This window comes from Poecile atricapillus, chromosome 6 (assembly GCF_030490865.1).
Source record: "Poecile atricapillus isolate bPoeAtr1 chromosome 6, bPoeAtr1.hap1, whole genome shotgun sequence".
NCBI lineage: Eukaryota > Metazoa > Chordata > Aves > Passeriformes > Paridae > Poecile > Poecile atricapillus.
Window position 1 is genome coordinate 24,876,438 of NC_081254.1, and position 18,258 is coordinate 24,894,695.

At 41.3% G+C, this 18,258-nt stretch overlaps 1 protein-coding gene across 3 annotated transcripts in view; it reads left to right on the forward strand.

Annotated features, from left to right (window-relative positions):
- Nucleotides 1–18,258, forward strand: part of ARMH3 (armadillo like helical domain containing 3) — a 123,285-nt gene that overhangs the window by 38,438 nt on the left and 66,589 nt on the right. For all 3 annotated transcript variants that reach the window (XM_058841256.1, XM_058841257.1, XM_058841258.1), the window contains exons 20-23: nt 174–262; nt 12,985–13,067; nt 13,584–13,710; nt 16,339–16,414. In XM_058841256.1, the coding sequence (XP_058697239.1) occupies nt 174–262; nt 12,985–13,067; nt 13,584–13,710; nt 16,339–16,414 (375 nt within the window). The remainder of the gene's footprint in view (nt 1–173; nt 263–12,984; nt 13,068–13,583; nt 13,711–16,338; nt 16,415–18,258) is intronic.

The window sequence follows — 18,258 nt, forward strand, 5'->3', positions numbered from 1 at the left end:
TTTACTTGTGAGTGTTTATTCCTCTTAGGAGGCCAAAGCCACAACTCCCATCCTCCTCTGATAGTCTAAGAATTTGTCCATTTCCTTGCTGCTGATTTCAGGGATAGTTCCAGGCTTGATGTAGAGTTGTGGGAAGATGCAATGTCATTAATCCTTTACCCTCTCTTTTCCAGACGGTGCATTCAGATTGTGCACAAGCTGCTATGCTACCAGAAGAAATGCAGAGTGAGGCTTCATTACACTTGGAGGGAGCTCTGGTCAGGTACTTGGCCTCTGCAGAGACAGTCAAATAGGAAAAACCCACAGTGGTGGTTGTTGTGTGGCTGTGACTGCTTGTTCCATTGCTACAGGTTTCAAAAGCAAGCAGCAATTCTGTTAAAGCATCTTTATGTTGCTTAGTTGCTACATGCAAATTGCCTCCTTTGGAAAGCCAGTCCATTATCATAATGGTAGCTAATTTACTTTCTTGTCTGTCCATTCTCACTATGGTACCCAAATGTCTTTGTTTTTCTGTTCCATTACCTGAGTTCCTCTTTGCCTAATTGGAGAAAATGAAGAGATGTTTTATGGAGTAGTGTTTCCCTCTCAGATATTTGTGAGTAGAAAGGAGGTAGGCTTTTGGGTAAAGGGAGATGGACCTTGCTTTTCCTTTTCCTTTCCTTTAAGAGGTGCTCACAGATAAAATAGTGTGCAGCTCCTGAAGAGAGCAGCCTTGAAATGTCAGTGTGAGGGAAGAGAGGCTTTTAACTCTGACCTTTGAGTTTGATGGTAGATAGTCTGGTTCATGCCACTTGCATCCCGAGATAGAGAGATAAGTATTGTGGAGTCTGACATAATCCAGTGGACAGCTTTTTAGGACTCTTATATGATGCAATCATTGCGTGGGAGGTCTGGTGAAGGGAGCAGAATGGATGATGAGACCTAAGAGGCATCTTTGGTGGATACGGTATGTGCTTCAGTTCTTTTCTAGCAAGCAGTCAAGTAGCTCAGCCATGAAAGTACAGTTAATCCTCTTGCTGTTGTGGCTTAAACAAGAGCTTTATGAAAATTCAAGGGAACATGTCCCTAATTGTGTATTCCTGGAGCTGTGCTTGAGACCTAGGATCTTGCCTGGTGTAATGCAGCTCCCATCAGAAATTTGAGAGATGATGGCTTTTGAAAGAGGCAGTGAGTGATCAGTGGTTTGTGAAGCTGTTCTCAATTGGCACTGGGTAGTTCCCTTCAGTAGCCTTGCCCAACTGAGATGTAGGTACAGAGAAATGAACTGAAAACCCGAGTCATTTCTAGTTATTAAATTTTCACCTTGTGTGACATGTGGCCTATTCAGACTTTCTAAATTATTCCTGCAGAAGGTGAAGTGGATGCCACTAATTAAGGGATTAGCAGTTCCTTTTCAGTTGTTTTCCTCAGAACAGAGCCCCTAGGGGCATGGCTGTAGTGTAGTGCCAGTTCAGGAGACGAGTGTGTACAGTCTGTTGTGAATGGAAATTGCATCTGACAATGTGTGTGGTGTCTTCTCAGCAGTTACAGTGAACCAGAGCCATTTCTGTTTGGCCAGGCTGGCCTGGGTCTTTTCTACACACTGGCAGAATGGAAGTTTGAAATATAGCACCTTTTGCTTGAAAGTATTGTTCCACAGTTCAGGGAGCACACTCGTAGGCATCTTTCAATCCTTAACTTTCCCTATCTTATGGGAGGAGAAAAAATTAAAATACTCACTACACACTGAGATTCAGCACCTTGGGATATTCTTGTTAGCTGTCTCTAATTAGCTGCTGTTTATATAGACCTTTGGAAATAAAGTGCCTCAGAAGTATTAAGTACTGTACATGCTTCGAAAGCCAAGCAGTAATATAAAAACACTTGGGTTGGTCAGGTTTCTGTGAAGGAACTAGAACATTGGCACACCTGATGTAGCTGAAGGGCTCCATGCTTGTGACAGATTTTTGTGTATTTTAGGTGATTCTCTCCTGGGACTAAACTACCATAGAATGTTTCAAATTTTTTTTTTTTTTAATAGGATGTTGAGGTGAACAGAGAGATTCTTCTGTAGCTGCCAAGTGTTTTATACAGGCTAGAAGGCCCTGAAATGGTGAATTAGTACATACACCTGTCAAAGGGCAGGTCCTGGCTGCTCCAGGTGTGCTTCTAGAATACTATATAAGTTTTAGAATAAATGCTAATTGCCAGCCCTGTCCTGAGATTTGTTTCATACTTAACTCTTACCCTGTCAAGGTTGCTCTTTGATTACCAGAATGCTGCTGCCTTTGATGTAAGAGAGTGTCTCTTTCTGTGGTCTTGGTGTATGTGACAGACAATTCCAAACTGGAGCACAAGAATTCTGAACTAATTTCTGTCCTTCATATGACCATCAGGCTTTTATTTTAGATCGAAGAATTAGTTATCACTGCTGGATGAACAGCTAAAAGGGAGCAGCTATTTGCTCTAAGGTCTGAGATAACGGGTTGCCCCATCAGGTGTGCTTTACAGAAGGTCTTCAAGCCCACACTTGTCTTCTGGAATGACAAAGTGTCTGATGACTTAAGCAATGCCCCTGTGGTGCAGTGTGGATAATAGCAATGGAGGCCCCCCCAACAGAGCTGAGTGGAACAAAGAAGCTGGAGGGAATTTGTGTAAGGAAGTATTGAAAGAAAGGGAGAGAGTTCTACCTGGCACGTAAAAGGAGGAGAGTTTTTTCAGGCAGAAAATTGAGTGGGAGAAGAAGACAAAAAGAATACTGTGGGGTAGGTAGTCAGTATAGGGTGCAGAGGAACTGAGATAAAGGTTGTAGGTGGAAGCAGTAGCAGTATGTGGAGCCTTCTGTTCACTTGCCAATTCTAATGTTAGTTGATCTCTAATTAAGGAAAGCCACTTGTGTGCCATCTGATGGATTGATGCTCTTCCTTTGTGGATGCTTTGTCTTCAGTATGGAAGGCCAGCAGCACTCTAAGAGTTTCTGCATTTACTTTGTTTGATTTTAATTTGCAATGATGGCAGAGAAAGGCAGTGGAGCCAGGTGCTTTGGCATCTCTCAGGACACGTATCACGCTGTTTATGCAGTCTGTAATGCTTTATACTTTTTTGGATATGCCACTATTTGGCACATTGTTTCCATATGATGTTATTTCTGTTGAACTTTCTTCTGCAACATCTGAGCTTAAAGAACAATATTGTTACAGTCTCTGGATGTGATTCAGCCTAAGCTTCTCTATTAGAATAGTTTTTTCACATTAAGTCAAGGGACCAGTGCCATGGCACTCAAAGCAATATAAATCTCTAGCTGTGCTGACCAGATGACCAAGAACATTTAGGTGACAGAGAAAGATGTAGGGATTTGAGAGCTGAAAACAGGATTGACAGAAAGGAAAATCTGTGGGTGGCAAAAGTAGTGCGTAGAAGCTGCTTCTAGCTAAAAGCAATGTGAAAATAAATATCAAATCACTAGTGGAGCTAAATTCTGAAACATCTTAAAAAATGGGCTGGAGAGTGAAAAGCAGTTGTAATCTGATTAACCTATGAAAGTGATTGGCAGATGCAGTTACTGATAGGTAGACATTCAGATCCAGAGATGTCTGTTGGTCTTGATTCTATTTTAATAGCCTTTTTCAGCAGTCTGTTCACTTCTGTTCTACCAGTGATTAGTGTACAGCTTTTCCCTTTGAGTGCTATAGAAAATCTTCAAGTTTTTTACCACTGACAGTGTACCATTCCTGGTGACTAGCCTGGAAATTTGACTCTGTTGACCTGTTTGCTTGCAGACATTTTGGCAAACTGGAAATCTTCTGGACTTTTACACCATGCCAGCTACCTTATACTTTTTAAACACTGATTAATTGAATGTCAAGTGTAAGGTACTTCATAGAGCTGATTAGAAAATTTGGAAAAAGCCAGTTCCCCATTCTCAGAAACAGCCTGTTAGGCCAAATGTTCTTGGGCTAGTTTGTACAGCACTTGAGTGATGGACAGTGCTAAATGTGTTGTTGTTGTTGTCAAGCATGAATGAGCTATGCCAGAAGAGTTTTCATGAGTCATTTAAGCTTTATATATAAAAAGACCTCATTTCTTCAACTCCTCCCACTTCAAAATTAGCAATGCTTGAGCAATTCACTCTGAGCTTAGGGGGTGCAGGTAACTTCTTTGCAGTTGCTATGGTTTGCTTTAAGCAAAAGCTGTGTTTAGAGTAACAGAAAAGCAATACTAATAAAGAGTTCTAATAGCAAGAATAGAGCCTAAAAAATCTGAACTATAATAATAATGGTGAAATGGCTATTTATTGGGCAGCTGAATGCAAAGTAGGATTAAAAGTGGGTATTGCCATTAGGAAGTATTGAAGATCAGTTTCCAAACTGTTTTAACAAAAATAAGGCTGTAGTTCCTTATCTTGTAGGTTAGTTAATTTGGTAGATGCAGAATGAACTGTTAAAAGGAGGGTGCTTCAAATATGTAGCACTATCAAGAAGTTAATTTTTCTCCTTTTTCATTTTAGGGTTATCAAAGCAGACTTTTACAATGCTACTTGACAAAATACAGGTTTTTTTTTTTCCCTTTTTGTACACTCTTGAGATCTTTTTGGCAGGTTCTGTATTTATAGCAAGGATAGTACTGCATTCAAAATCTTTTTGGGTGAATACTAAAAATGTGAAAGGTTCCTCTGTGGAAGATTTTAAAAGAAAGAAGCAATTTTTTGTGGGAGAGAATCTCCCCCCACAACTTTCAGTATATATAATACTGCCCTTATGCAGTGCATATTTAAAATTATATTGTTTAATCACTTTGCTTTATTATTTTTGCGACTGAAACATTGATTACTGAGTATGTTATCTGTGTCATTTCTGGTTCTACAACTGTTTATCAGATCTGCATCAGCCCTCTAATTTATGTTGCTGAACAGACTGGAAGTCAGGTGATGTTGTGTCTTCCCTTCATCTCTAATCTGGCTGTCACTGTCACATTCTGCAGCAGCTACCTTGCAAGGGAAGCTTTTCATCTTGCAGCTCTTGTGGAGGCAGGATTCACACGCTGGTGTACCAGACAGTCTAGTTCACTGGCAAAGTTCCTGGTCACTAGATGCCATGTGAGTTTGGAAGACTGTAGAGCTGCCAGTTAGCAAATGGCTTAATTTCTCACACAAACTAAAGACTGTAACTGTTGTGTGCCATGGAATATGTACTAGGAGTTTGCAGCCCTTAGGGGGTCCTGTTTCCTTTACTTACAGGAGTGTTGGTACTTGTGATACGTGGTACTGAGTTGGCCCAAGCTGGGTTCAGGAATGCAACTGTTAACCCTGTTATCTATTTTGCAGAATTCAGGAAAGGATTGAAATCAAAAGTTTGTTTTATAAAATAAGTTTTGTTTATAGTTGTGTGTGTTGTGGGTTGATATTCTTTGATTTATTTAATTTGTACTCCTGGCAGCACTCCGTGTTACCCCAAAGAAAACTCCAGTCCCATCTTACAAAGCTTACTTACAAGCAGCAAGATGGAAATATCAGAAGGAAGACTGCAAATGTCTGCTTGTAGTATTCTGCTGTCATTCTCAGCTGGTGTGACAATGGCCTGGTCACCTTTCCACATTGCCTTCTTCAGCCAAAGCTAGAATGTTTTCATGAGAACATTCCAGCCATTTAGTGAAATGCCCTGGTATTAAATTCTTAAAGACAATGTTGTAAGAAATGCACAAACTCAGTTGCTTTCTTGTAAAGGAGGATGTCCTCATTTCCCTGCATGGGTCATTTTTAGGAAGCATATTCTTTTACTTAATTCTAGTTTACCTTTACTTTATGTTAATATATTTTAATACTGATCATAAAGAGTTTGACCCCGATAGCCAGTGGACAGAGAAAGAATAATATAAGATTTGTGGCTGTTATTGATCACCTGGTGAGATTAGGATGGGAATTTCTTAACATAGCCTTGCTCAGATAAGCACAAAGGGAATTTAGAAATTTGCATGGATAAAAGTCTGGTAAGCTTTTGGTCATCCTGCCTCAGCCTGGCAGGTCTCATTCAGATATGTTGCTCTGTCCCGTTTTAAATAAAGCTAGCAAATAGTGGAGAATTTGATTGTGGATCGCTAATAGTTTGGAGATCATAGTGACCTAATGGAGATAGTGTGATAAGTTCTCCTAGGAAATGGTCCCATTCATGATAGAAGTGTTACAGTCACCTGTTCAAAGCTGTTTCTTTATCAGGGGTTGCAGCACTCAGAATGCAGTAATTTATCCTGGGCCCCTTTTTGTGTTCAAGCAGCACCACTCCTGGGTTCTTTACCTTGCAGTCTTTCCATGTTATCACACAATATTTCTTGATTTTCTCCAGATTCTCCACCTTTCCTGTTTTAAAACCCAAGGCAAAAATGTGCAACACTAACTCCCTAGACCACTGTTTAACAGTGTGAACTTACACTATCAGACAAAACATAATTGAGCTCAATACTACCCTTTTCTCTAAAGACTGATGAAGCTTGTGGGTGTGTGCTTTTTAAATTTTTTAAAATTTATTTACTTAAAAGAAAAAAGCATATTGTTCATCTGAGCTTTAGCTGGATTTGGAAAATTTGTGTTATTTCTTATTGCTTGCTGGATTGCCATCTAACAGCATTGCTCTGGCATCAGCAATCAGCATTTCCATTAAGCTTGCAATTTCACACTGTTGGCTCCATTTAGGTGGGAACAGTGAGTACCAGGGATGGGGGCTATATAAAGAAAGTAAAGGGTTGGAAGTGAAGTAGCCTGCTTGACTGATCCTGGGAGTGATGGGTTGTGCCAGCATGTGCTCCAGCCCTCTGGCAAGCTGTTGATTCTCATTAAGAAAACAGCTTGCTTTCATGGATGCACCCTTGAGAGCGAGTCATGGGGAAAAGAGAGAACAGCTGTAGAGTGCTGGTGATGGGGAGCCTGCCAGTTGCCAGCTGCTTTTTGCCACAGAGCTGTGGTGGCTGGGAGGAGGAACTCGGCAGTGCCCCTGGCAACAGGAGTGAGAGTGGAGGGGTGTCCTGGCAGGCAATTGCTACAGCAGTGAGCAGGGTGTTCCCTCCTGATCACAGCAGAGCAAAGGAGCTGGAGCATGTTGACTAGTGATGTTGACAGAGCTTTTATTGCTTCCCCATCTCCCCTGAGAGGGGACTGCAGCATTGGTGCAAGAGTCTTGTTTTCTAGTGCTGTGGGTGATTGACAGGAAGCTGGAAGTGCTGTCCCGGAGTAATTGGCTCACTTGTCCAAGGGTGCTGGGACAGTTTGTGCCTCAGGGAGTTCTGGTGTGTTAGTTTGTAATAGCAAGGTAACTATTTCCCGGACAGGCTTCCTGTTCCTACAACTCTGTCTGGAAAATACCTCTGTTGGTTCTCTCCTGTCAAACCCAATCTGTAGATACTCATCTCCTGCTGAGTTTGTTTTGATCACTGTTCTTCTGAGTGCCTGCCAAAAGCTTAATGTGGCCAGGTCTGCACCCTCTTAACACTTAGGTCATCTCAGAATGTTGTATTTGAGCCTTTTGCTTCCCTAAATCTGAACTGCCTTTCAGGTATAGCATTTTCTAGAGGTGATTACTCTCTTCTCGGGTCTCTTCTCCTCATGGCTGTACAGTGGGCTGTATGGTTATCCTAGCTTAGCCCTTGTGACTTCCAGTCTGGAACTGGAAGAGAGTGGACTGGTCTGTGGTTGTGGTGTTGTCATATTGTGAGAATCTGTTTTTTTCACATTCTGTGCTGTAATTTCCCTCATGTAAGGGAATCATGCTGAATTTTGGAATCTGGAAGAACATCTAAGAAAGCACTGTTTGGCCTATTGTTTTTCAGCAAGCATTTGATGTTGACCATTTAGAGATAGAACACAGAGCATAGGTGGGCCTTTGATCTGGCCAGGTACAGCCAGGACTCTTGGTGTTGTTCTATTTACTTCCAGTGCTGTTGCAGATAGAATGGTACTGTTTTCTCTTGTCTGTTGGGAGAACTGAAGCACAGAAAGACCAGTGCTGCTTCCTGAAGAATCTAATCCACTCTATTCTTAGTTGCAGCCTTAGCTGCAGTAAGCCTTAACCAGATCTGACTTACCTTGTTCTACAGTGAATAGTGTAGACCTTGCCTTGAGAGTATGTACATGTGGAGAGGGATGGCTAGAGGAGGTCCAGGGTGGTTACTGTGCTGCTGAAGCACTTGTGGGCAGATGACTTCTCTGCAGCATGGAAGTGTTGCCCAGATGTCATGATCAGCTGCCTTCTAGTGATATGTGGGTGAGGATCCTTCTAAGGGGGTTGTGATTTGAGACGCTGGAAGGAGGACACTGAATTCACTGTTGGTTCAATGGTAACTTCTAGAGAGAATGGGAAAATCACTGCTCTTCCCTGTGTGCCCTGAAAGTTGAAGGGTAGAAAATTGGAGAATTAAGTAGAGCACTAGATCCTGTTAACAGATGCTGTGGTGCAGCTGAGGAGCCCTTATATCTCTCTCTCCCTTGCTCCTTTCTTGAGGGCCATTATATGCACCATTAGAAGATTCTTGACCTGTAAGTGCAGCAGATGCAGTGACAGAGGCCTCTGTACTGTGCTCAACCCATCCAGATTCTCATTGATGAGTGTCTCAGGGCTATTCTCTTCTGCTCCGTTGTGCAATAACACATCCAAGCCTTCTGATGCTCCTGGCGGAGTCTTTGCTGCATTCTGACTTGCCCAAGGGATGGTACTACTACTTTTTTTCCCTCTTTTCTCTTGGTTTACCTCCATGGTCCTGTTGCATTACACATGATCCAAATAGGGAACACTGAGACATTAAAAAAAACCAAAACAAAAAACCTTTGTGTGAATCCAAATTTAGCTGGGGCTGAATATATTTCTGTTTGAAACAAGGCTTACAGGGAGAGAATGTAAGTGCTATGTGAATAGGAATAGGGGAAGGAGGGGAATGAAGGGCATCTGTAACAGGAATTGCCTCCTTCCTGGTAGACAAAAAGGAGAGATGGTGGCTGCCCACAGTCTTCTCACAGAGGACTGGCTTGAGGGAGGACAGCAAATAACTGAGCAGGCATGTACTGCTGCTCCTTGGCAGACAGAGTGGCTACAGAAGCTGATAAGGGAAAGTGTCTTCAAAATTAGCTGTGCAGCAAAAGAGCTAAGAGGTTCTTTCACTGCAGTCATTTCAGTTTAAAAAGTAGGGAGGATATCTGTGATGTCACTTTTCATCCTTTCACTATAATAATCCTTTGGAGAGAAAATTGCCCAGGAGCCAGCCTGCTGTATACCAGTTTTCACATACAGCCTGTCACATGGCTCTCTGTTCATTCAGCATGATTGTCTACTTGGGTTTGAGGCTGGAAACATAGGTGTCCAAAGCTGTGTTCTTGTTGATTTAAGGAGCACAGCCAGTGTACTCAGCTCAGCTCACTTACGTGAACATACTGGTGGCTGCTTGTTTAGTTACAGCCTTCTCCCTTTATTACTAAAGAAGTCCTGGTGACACTGTTGTATTGTGAAATTATGGATGTTTCAAGACTCACCACAGTGGGTGTTTCAGGTCCTGTTAATGAATGCCAAGAACAAATATCTTTAGGGAGGAAAAAAAGGCACTATAGAGGGTATTGCAAAAATGGTGCTGTTTTCCAGTTAATGTTGAAACAGATACCATACCCAAACCATCCATTGCTGTTAAATCCTGGAGCATAATTTGGGATAAGGTGGCTGAGCCAAGCAAGGATCACATTGCTGTCTGCCTGTGCAGCTGGGAGACTGAGCTGCTTCTCTGTTGGGGAAGAAAAAAAAGGATAATTTACTAGCTAGTGTGAGAGGGCAGCCTGCAGGTGGGGTATGAGAGGCGAACAGTTGATTGCAGCAGGGAAAATGTCAGACATCTGGTTTGGCTTCAGATTGTTTAGGAATAGTAGCATCAATGCTTTGTTGGAGCTCAAGGGCAGAAGGGTGTGCAGTCAGTTGGACTTTCCTCTAAAGGTTTATTTTATGTGTATAATTGTTGCTGAAGGGCACTAGGCATATGAAGCCAGATCTAAAAGTTGCTAGTTCTGAAAACTTCAGGGCATAGCTGTCCTCATTTTCAGTACAGGGTCTGCCTTACAAACAAACTACAGAGACATAGTAGGGTGATTTAAAGGTTCCACAGTGTTCATGGTCCTTAGAGATACTTGAGTAGAGGCTGCTGCAGAATGTGCTGTTATGGAAAAAGATTGGTTGCTCTTTTAGCATTGATGTAGTGTATATCCCAATTAGGAACACTGCAGCTTTTTTAGGAATGTGCTGTTTCCTAACAGTTGATAAATTAGTCAGTGTGGGGCACACAGTGACTGTAAACCTCTGATGGGTCAGTTCTTCTGACCAGTCTCTGAGCCCAGCATTCAGTTTCTTCTTCATGTGAAGCAAATCCCTCTTTCCTCCTTGGGGAATGGACAGCACAGATAGTTTTGAGTGGGCTATGATGCAGTGCAGTTCAGGTGTAAGTACTGAAATTTTGAGCAGAAGAAGAAAATCTGATTTCTAACTGAAACAGGAAAATTAAACAGATTCATCACAATGGCTGAAACAAATGTAGGGATAGAACAGAGAAAGTTCTCCTTCAAGTGTTGTCACCAATATAGAACAGTACAAGTGCTTCAGGGTGGTCTATGAGAAGTATTGCAGCAGGCCATTGTAGAATGCTTGTTCTTGTCATTTGGTGAGTGCTTGTACTCTGGACAAATACACTCAATTCTTTTAAAAATAGTTTCTCCTTATCACAGACAGCTTTCATGTTCATGTTTTGTTTTTGGCTGTTTGGTGGTGGCTTCTTGTCACGCTGTGCCATGACCGGCTGACAAAGGCCATTCAGCAGGGCTCTTGTGGGAGAGTGAGAGGCAAAGAAAAGAGCATGCGGCTTCTCACAACTTGTCATAGGAAATCCAGAACTCTGCTACTTTTCTTCCACAAACCCAAGCTGCTGGTAGTTGAACAGCAGCATCTGGTCATGAGCTGTGGCCCTGTGGACTTTTGTGGCTGGAAAGGAGCTAAAACCATGCTTGTAACTGAGATGGAGAAATGGCCAGCGAGCTGCTGTGACACAGATGCGGGGCAGCTGTCTGCAGTCCAAGGCACTGACTGCAGGAGACTTTTTTGCTGTGGAGGTTTGGTTACCTTGGCAACCTGTTTTTAGCTGGATCTTTGCTCTGGTGGAGAGCCCATCTGTACCTGCTACTTTATTTTGAAACGTTTGTTTTGCAGAAAAATAACTGACGGGTATTTTCAGAGCTGTGTTATTGTGGAATCCAGACTCTGCTTTTGGTCCCAGGAGTTTGTCTGGTGATGGGTTGATGATGGCATGGAAAGTTATGTGGCTGGATTGAAAAGGTGTTAATGTATCTGCTTCATGAGGTGAGCTGCTGACATGGAAGGGAGAAATGCTACTGCTGATGGTTAATCCTGGAATAGCTCTGAAAGTTACATCACTTGCATGTCTGGAGTTTGCAGAGGATTTTGTTCGTTCCTGGTTTTCGATTCAGCATTAGCCACTGGCTGGAAGATTAAACAGAAGTAGCTTCTGCCTGAGATGAGAAAATACCCACCTTGGGGCTGTAGGCTTCCCTTTTGGTGTGCATATATAAACTTGTGATTCTCACAGTAAACTTCTGGTATTGTAAAGTAGAAGTTGCAGGACTGCATTCAGGATCTGACAGTTTTGTTTAATTAGAGATCTGATCAGTATGTTTGCATGTTTTTTGCTGTAGGTTTTTTGATTTTACCTTTTATGAATACTTTGTAATCTTGAAGGGGATGAATATCTAAATTCTGCCCATACCTCATTCCTGTTCCCTATGCTTTATCTCTTCCTCTTTCATAGCCTGTACCTTGGGCTGAATGATCTTTTCTGCATTCACTGTGGAGTTCTCCCAAATCACAGTTTATTTTCTCACCTGTTACTGGATAGTGTGTGACACTTGTATAATGATGGGGGGGAAAAAGGATTAACAAGTTCTACTTGCGCCTGCAAGAAACTGGAGTAATGCCTGGTATTGTTCTGCTGGATGAAGTTACTAATTAGTAGATAATTAAGAACCTTTTAAAAAGGTGTGTACAGTGTTCCAGCATTGACTTTTCAGGACATCTTAATTCAGATGTTTTAAGTCTTGAAATCTGTTGACTTCAGAGCAGAGAGTACATTAAGAACCTCTTCTAGTCAGGCATCAGCTTTCATTCCTGAACAGCTATAATGCAGAAGAAACTAGTTATCCAAAAATTTCAACAACTAGGAAAAAAAAAGATAAGAAACTTTAGATTTTATTCAAGTGCATGGAATGCAGTTGTTTATTGTAGAGTCTGTTTGATTAAAGCATTTTTAGCCAACCTTTTTGTTAATTACCACTGTTACTAACTGATACTGGGTGGTTACAGCAGGAGCTTTTGTTGTTTCATTATTTAGGACAAGTGTGAACCAGATCTGTAATCTTTACAGCACAGCCCCGGATAACTGACACAATAAAGTACTACATCCTTCTTTTTACCAGTGCAGCAGCATTGACACAGAGCTACAGAAAAGCTGTGCTGTGGGGGTTTTCTTACCTTTTTTATTTTTTATAACTGTGTGTATCAACAAGAGTGACAGTTTGGGGCTGACTGTGCATACATCATGTTGGTGATATATGAAGCAGAAATGAGACAGTTGGATTTTCCAACCCCAAAGCTTGCTCCAGGATCTAGCAGACAGAAAAATCTCCATGAACTGACTGAGTTAACAAGAGATGTACCTTGAGCCTGAGTAGATTTGATTGGGAAGTCAGTGAAGGAGAATAAATGTGGGAAGGTAAAATAGCTGTCACTTACCTGTTCAGCAGGGTCTTTTAGCAACAAAAAGCACCTCCAAACCCTACATGTAAATTGATATATTTCTGAGGTGAATAGCTGGCATTTAGTTTAATTTACACTAGATAATGTAAATGCATCTGTATATAAGTGACTTGTTGAGAATGACTTTGCTTTTTATAGTATTTAAAAAATACTTATTATTTTCTCCTAGCTTTGATCAACTTGTTGAAGTTCCTCATGTCTAATGAGACTGTGTTGCTGGCCAAGCACAACATCTTCACCCTTGCTCTTATGGTGAGCATCTTTACCCTTGCACAAATCCTCTTATTTTAACAACTTAATTGTGAATTAATATTAGGAAGGAGTTGTAATGCTGAAAGGATTCCAGAAAGGATTTCTGGCCTGTTAAGGAGATATGAGAACAAGGCCATGAAGTACAGGAATATCACTGTGGTTCATTTCATTAGGTGTTTGGAAAGGACTGTGCTTGGAATCACTATAGGGTTGGCTTATTGGAATAAAGAAATCTGTGTGAGGAAAGGCCTAGTTTAATTTTTCAGATTTGTTAATATTCTTTTTTTGTTCTGTGGTCCTTTGTATGCAAAATAGAAATATATTTTTCTGGCCGTAGATAAAACTGTATTTAAGCTTCTTGTCTGTCTCTTTGGTACTATAAGGAAAATAAGAGATAAAGCAATGAAGTAATGCAATACTATCTGTTGCAACTGCAAGCTATTCCTTTGAAGGTTTTCTGTTGCAGAATAGATTTGGGATAAATGTTCCTGTTGCAACTTCTTTTCACTTGTATAGGTTGTGAACCTGTTCAACATGTTCATCACTTACGGAGACACATTTCTGCCCACTCCCAGCAGCTATGATGAGCTGTATTATGAAATCATTCGGATGCACCAGAATTTTGACAACCTTTATTCTATGGGTGAGTACCTCCTGACTTGTCAGGACTGCTGCTGCCTGGAAGTGAGGGTGGTGGAAGAGGGATGTTTGTGTCAGGTGTTTCCTGTTCTACCTGCTGCTGATGTGTACCATGCTGGGTGAACATGTTTTGTGTACTAGAGCATGTTGGTAAAGAATTGGGAGAGGGATAAACTTACTAAAATGATGTTTTTTTTAATGTCAGTAAAAATAAGAACAGGCTCGTTGCCCCTCTCTCTGTCACTTAATGTTGGAAATACAAATTTATTGTCACAATGGAGTGACAGTGTGGTATTTCTTGCATTTTGTGTAGTTTTCCTCTATTACATTTGACAATTTCAAGTCAAAAAGCAGGTGCATGCTGCAGAACCACCCAGCATAGAGAAGCACTGAATGTAAATAAGAATTTGGAAAAGAATTTGAGAAACTTAATGCAAGAAGCTTGCTGTGCTAGACAAATCACATCTACTTCACTCATTGGCAGAGCAACCAAGAAAACAGCCCTCAAAACCTGCTTGCAGTGACAAGTGAGTCGCTGGACTGAAGAATGTGCCCCCTGGCAAAACAGGGAGAAGCTGCCATCCTTCGAGAGAGAGGGAAGGGAGCCAAGTGACGCCCAGCAGGGAAGAGGAACAAAGAAGAGCAGGAATGCATGGAGGCATAATCAGGCAGTGTTATACACAGGAACCTGCAGCCCAGGGTAGCTGCAGCAGCACTGGTGTGCTGCATACTTGAAGATGTGAAAAAAAGAATATAGCTGTGTTCTTTGTTTGCTTTATTCCAAAAGGACCTTGCGTTCCATCACCCTCTGCTCCTTTCTCAGTGGGATTGCCCTAAGAATAACAGGAGTTAATATAAGCATATAAGGAGCGTTAAAGGGCAGACAGTTGTCCACAGCCCTCTTATGACATGGGAGAGAGACATTGTCACCTAAATGAAAGTAGCTGACTGCCCTCTGTAACTGCAAGCAGAAAATTTTCTATAAATTTCCCAGTTTTCAGCCATTACGTAAGGGATAACTTGGCCATTTTTCTGCCCTCTGAGTGCCTATGATTTTTTACTAACCCATTTTCTACTCCCAAGAGTTGCAACTAGTAAGATGAGGTGCTTTTACTAGGTAATGTTTTTTTTAAATCCATCCCCTGTGGAAGCTGAAGATAAGAGGAATAGAGGAATAATGTACTCCAATACTTCCTCACTTGGGTTGCAAAAGGCACACCTTAGCTGTTGAAACAATTTATCACATGAATATTTGCCATCCTCCTAGGTAGAGTAAACCCCATTGAATTACTCTTGCAGATGGCTGAATTGAATATATTACCTCAGATACTCAAGTACAGTACCTATTGTTTGACAAAACAATGTTACTCAGAGCTGACAACTTTTTTCTGCAGGTGACATGTAATGGTAGAATAGAAAGTGAGAAGGTAGCACTGTCTCAAGCTGATGAAAGCTACCAAGTGTCCTGATAGCTTCCCTGTCAGGCTGTCTCTGAGACTATAGTGACCCTTCTGTCCCCTAGCCTTGGGGTATTTGTTAGCACAGATGAGAAAGCTTCTTGGTCCTTTAGTTTTTTTGTTAATGTGCTTAAAACCTTAAGTGTTGGTAGTGGAGGTGGAATGTAATTGACTTCATTTTTTTTCTCTTGTTCTGAAACTGAACTTTGCAGATCTGCAGGACTGAAAGCTTCTGTCCTTCAATTATAGGCATAAGTATGCAGCCACTGTGCTTAAGTATTCACTTGTAGCATCCGTGTTTCTGAATGATCCTAAATTTGATTGGTGAGCTGTTCCTTCACTTCTAAATTGAGGGTGAACCTTTCTTGTGGAGTCTAACCTCCAGAAAACCCTGTATGTACAAATTCATAGAAAATTCCCTTTGTTCAGGCAATATGGAAATTAATCAAAACATCTGCTACAGGATCTGTTATTGTTTTGATGCTTACCAAGAGCTGTGCAAGTAAGTGCCATCATAAAAACAGTACATATTTTGACCTAAATAAATATTTTTGGTACACTGGCAAAAAATAATTGGATTCCCTAGAAGTTCTTCCTATTGCAGAATGTTTTCAGATCTGCTCTTAAGTCTGTCAGAGACCATCTGTGCCAGAGAACACCACCTTTCTTCCTGCAGGCAGTGTTTTTTCTTTACGCTGGTGTGTAATTCCCCTCTGCAACTCTCGATAAATGGGCGTGTAAAGAATTCTTCATTGCTGGAGAGGGTTTAAACTGCAGTATGCAGTCCAGCTCAAATGAAACCTTGTGTAAGCAGGAGCTGGAGGAGAACAGCTGTGTGTGGAATAAAAGCTATTCTAGGCTTGGGACGCTGCTCTGTTTCTGGGGAAAATGAACTGTATATGTGATAATGAAAGCAGTTTGGAGGACTCAGGTTCTTCCATTCCCTCTGCTTCCAAGTCATTACTCTGTTCCGCTCACCCCTTCCATGTTCCTCATGTTTCTTAGATGGGCTGCTAAAGGAACTTCTACCCTGGATCACAATCTCAGAGATGACCTTTGTTTTGATGTGGTTCCTGGACTGCCATCTTGCCAAAGCAGATTTTTTTTTTCCCCCTATTTTGAATTATGAAATTGCCAGTTCTGTGCCAGCACTGCTAACTGTCGTCTTCTTTTAGTTCTAAGGCTGTCTACCAATGCTGGTCAATGGAAGGAGCCTGCAAGCAAGGTGACCCATGCATTAGTCAATATTAGGTAAGGAGTGGAAATTAAATACTCTTTTAAAGTTTCTTATTTCCTGTGTGACTACATCTCTATAATGACACATTTGTTTCACATTTGTTTTAATTAATTTTGTTTTGAATTTGTTCTACTTGTTGGGCTAAATTGTTGCTCTAAACAGGGCTCATAAGCATAAAGGAATGGTTACCAGGATTTGATTGTCCTCTAATAATTTTCTCAGCTCTTCTGTAGACCAAGTGCTTTCAAAGCATAGCACAAACTGTAATGAATTAATCCTCACATCATTTTTCGGAGAAGTTATACAGTAGAGAATAATGCTGTGCTGGCAGAGCAATTGTGAACCTAATAGATTTCTGTTGCGTGATTCTATTGCAATTCCACAAAGCTATGAAGGGGACTGTAAGCCTGCTGTAATGAGCAGATTCGAGGCCTCTTAGTATTGCAAGATTTTTGTGTGTGTTTAAAACTGATTATTTAAGGACATTTCAATGTTCTCGTAAGCCTCCTCTTCCTGTTCAAGGGCAGAAAGGGAGAAGTTATGCTTTACTTGTAAGGCTAAGGAGTGTAAATCTAGGTATGCATTCTTTCACAATGGCAATAATTTATTTTTCTGGCACCTGAAGCAGCTACTACTGATCAAGCTGGGTACTGGGCAAGAGGATTATGGATATGATTGATTGGAAAATGGAGGAATGCTGAGAGGGAAAATTGACTTCTTAGCTCTGGCTTGTAAACAAACCATAAAAGATAAAAGTACTTACACTGAAAAAAAAAATCTGTCTATCACTTCCCTAGTCACCCCGGACATTTGGTGTATGTGCAACACCAAGTAACTCAGTAACGTTGCATTGCTAGTACTCATTTTCCTCACTACAAAAGACATTGTGTAGGACAAACTCGCTGAGGGCACTTTTCAAGTCACTATGCATCTTACGTGTCTGTAAACCACCTTAAAGGTTCCCTTAATAAGTCTGTAAGCTTGATAACCTCCTGTATTGTTCTAGACTTATTTTGCTGTTATGCTTATTTTTGGGTTTTTTAAACAGCTGTAAGTGAACATGTGTGGGTCGATAGAGCTCTTGGAGGGAAGCGGCAGTACAGGTGGCTGGCTGTTGACTGCTGTCACTTACTGTGACACAAAGCGTCTCTCTGGGAATGCTCTGACCAAGTGATCACAGAGAGTTTGTGCACAAACCTCTGGTTTGTGGAACCAAGTCTTTGCATGGGCTTATTTCCTGTTGGCTTTGCCACTGCTTTTGTGAAGATCAGCATGCAGCTGAGACAAGATGCAACCAAAAAACCAGCACCATGACATGCCTTCAGACATGTTCAGAATGCGGTGGTGTCTGGAATCAGTGAAGCCTCTAGTCTGTTTCTGTTCTGGACTTCTGGGAACTTTCCTCTGCTGCACCCAACTGCTCATCTATATTGAAATTTCATGAATGACTGCTTTTCATTCAGTGAAATTAGTAAATGTCTAAATTACAGATGATTTAAGGCCTTGAGAGGGATTAGAATTCTGAGAAGTTAGTCTGTATGATTTATCCCATTTCCTCGCTCTCAAAATTAAAAAAAAGCAAAGAAGGGCGGGGTTTGTCTTCTGGTTTGTTTTTCTTCTGGTGGTAAAAATACTATGTTTGAAGGGTTCTTTAGCTGAGTAGATTTCATAGCAGGCAGGTAAGTCCAAATGTAGTGTGCTTTTGTAAAGGTGTTTGGCAGTGTGATGGTTCAAAGTGGTGACTGGGACTAGAACCTGGCTTCGTTCCCCATTATCTGGGTTTCCTGTTTGTTTGTGCCCCTTTGGTTTTCCCTTAGAGTGGTCTTAGCATACTGTGTCTTATTTGGATGTTTTTGCC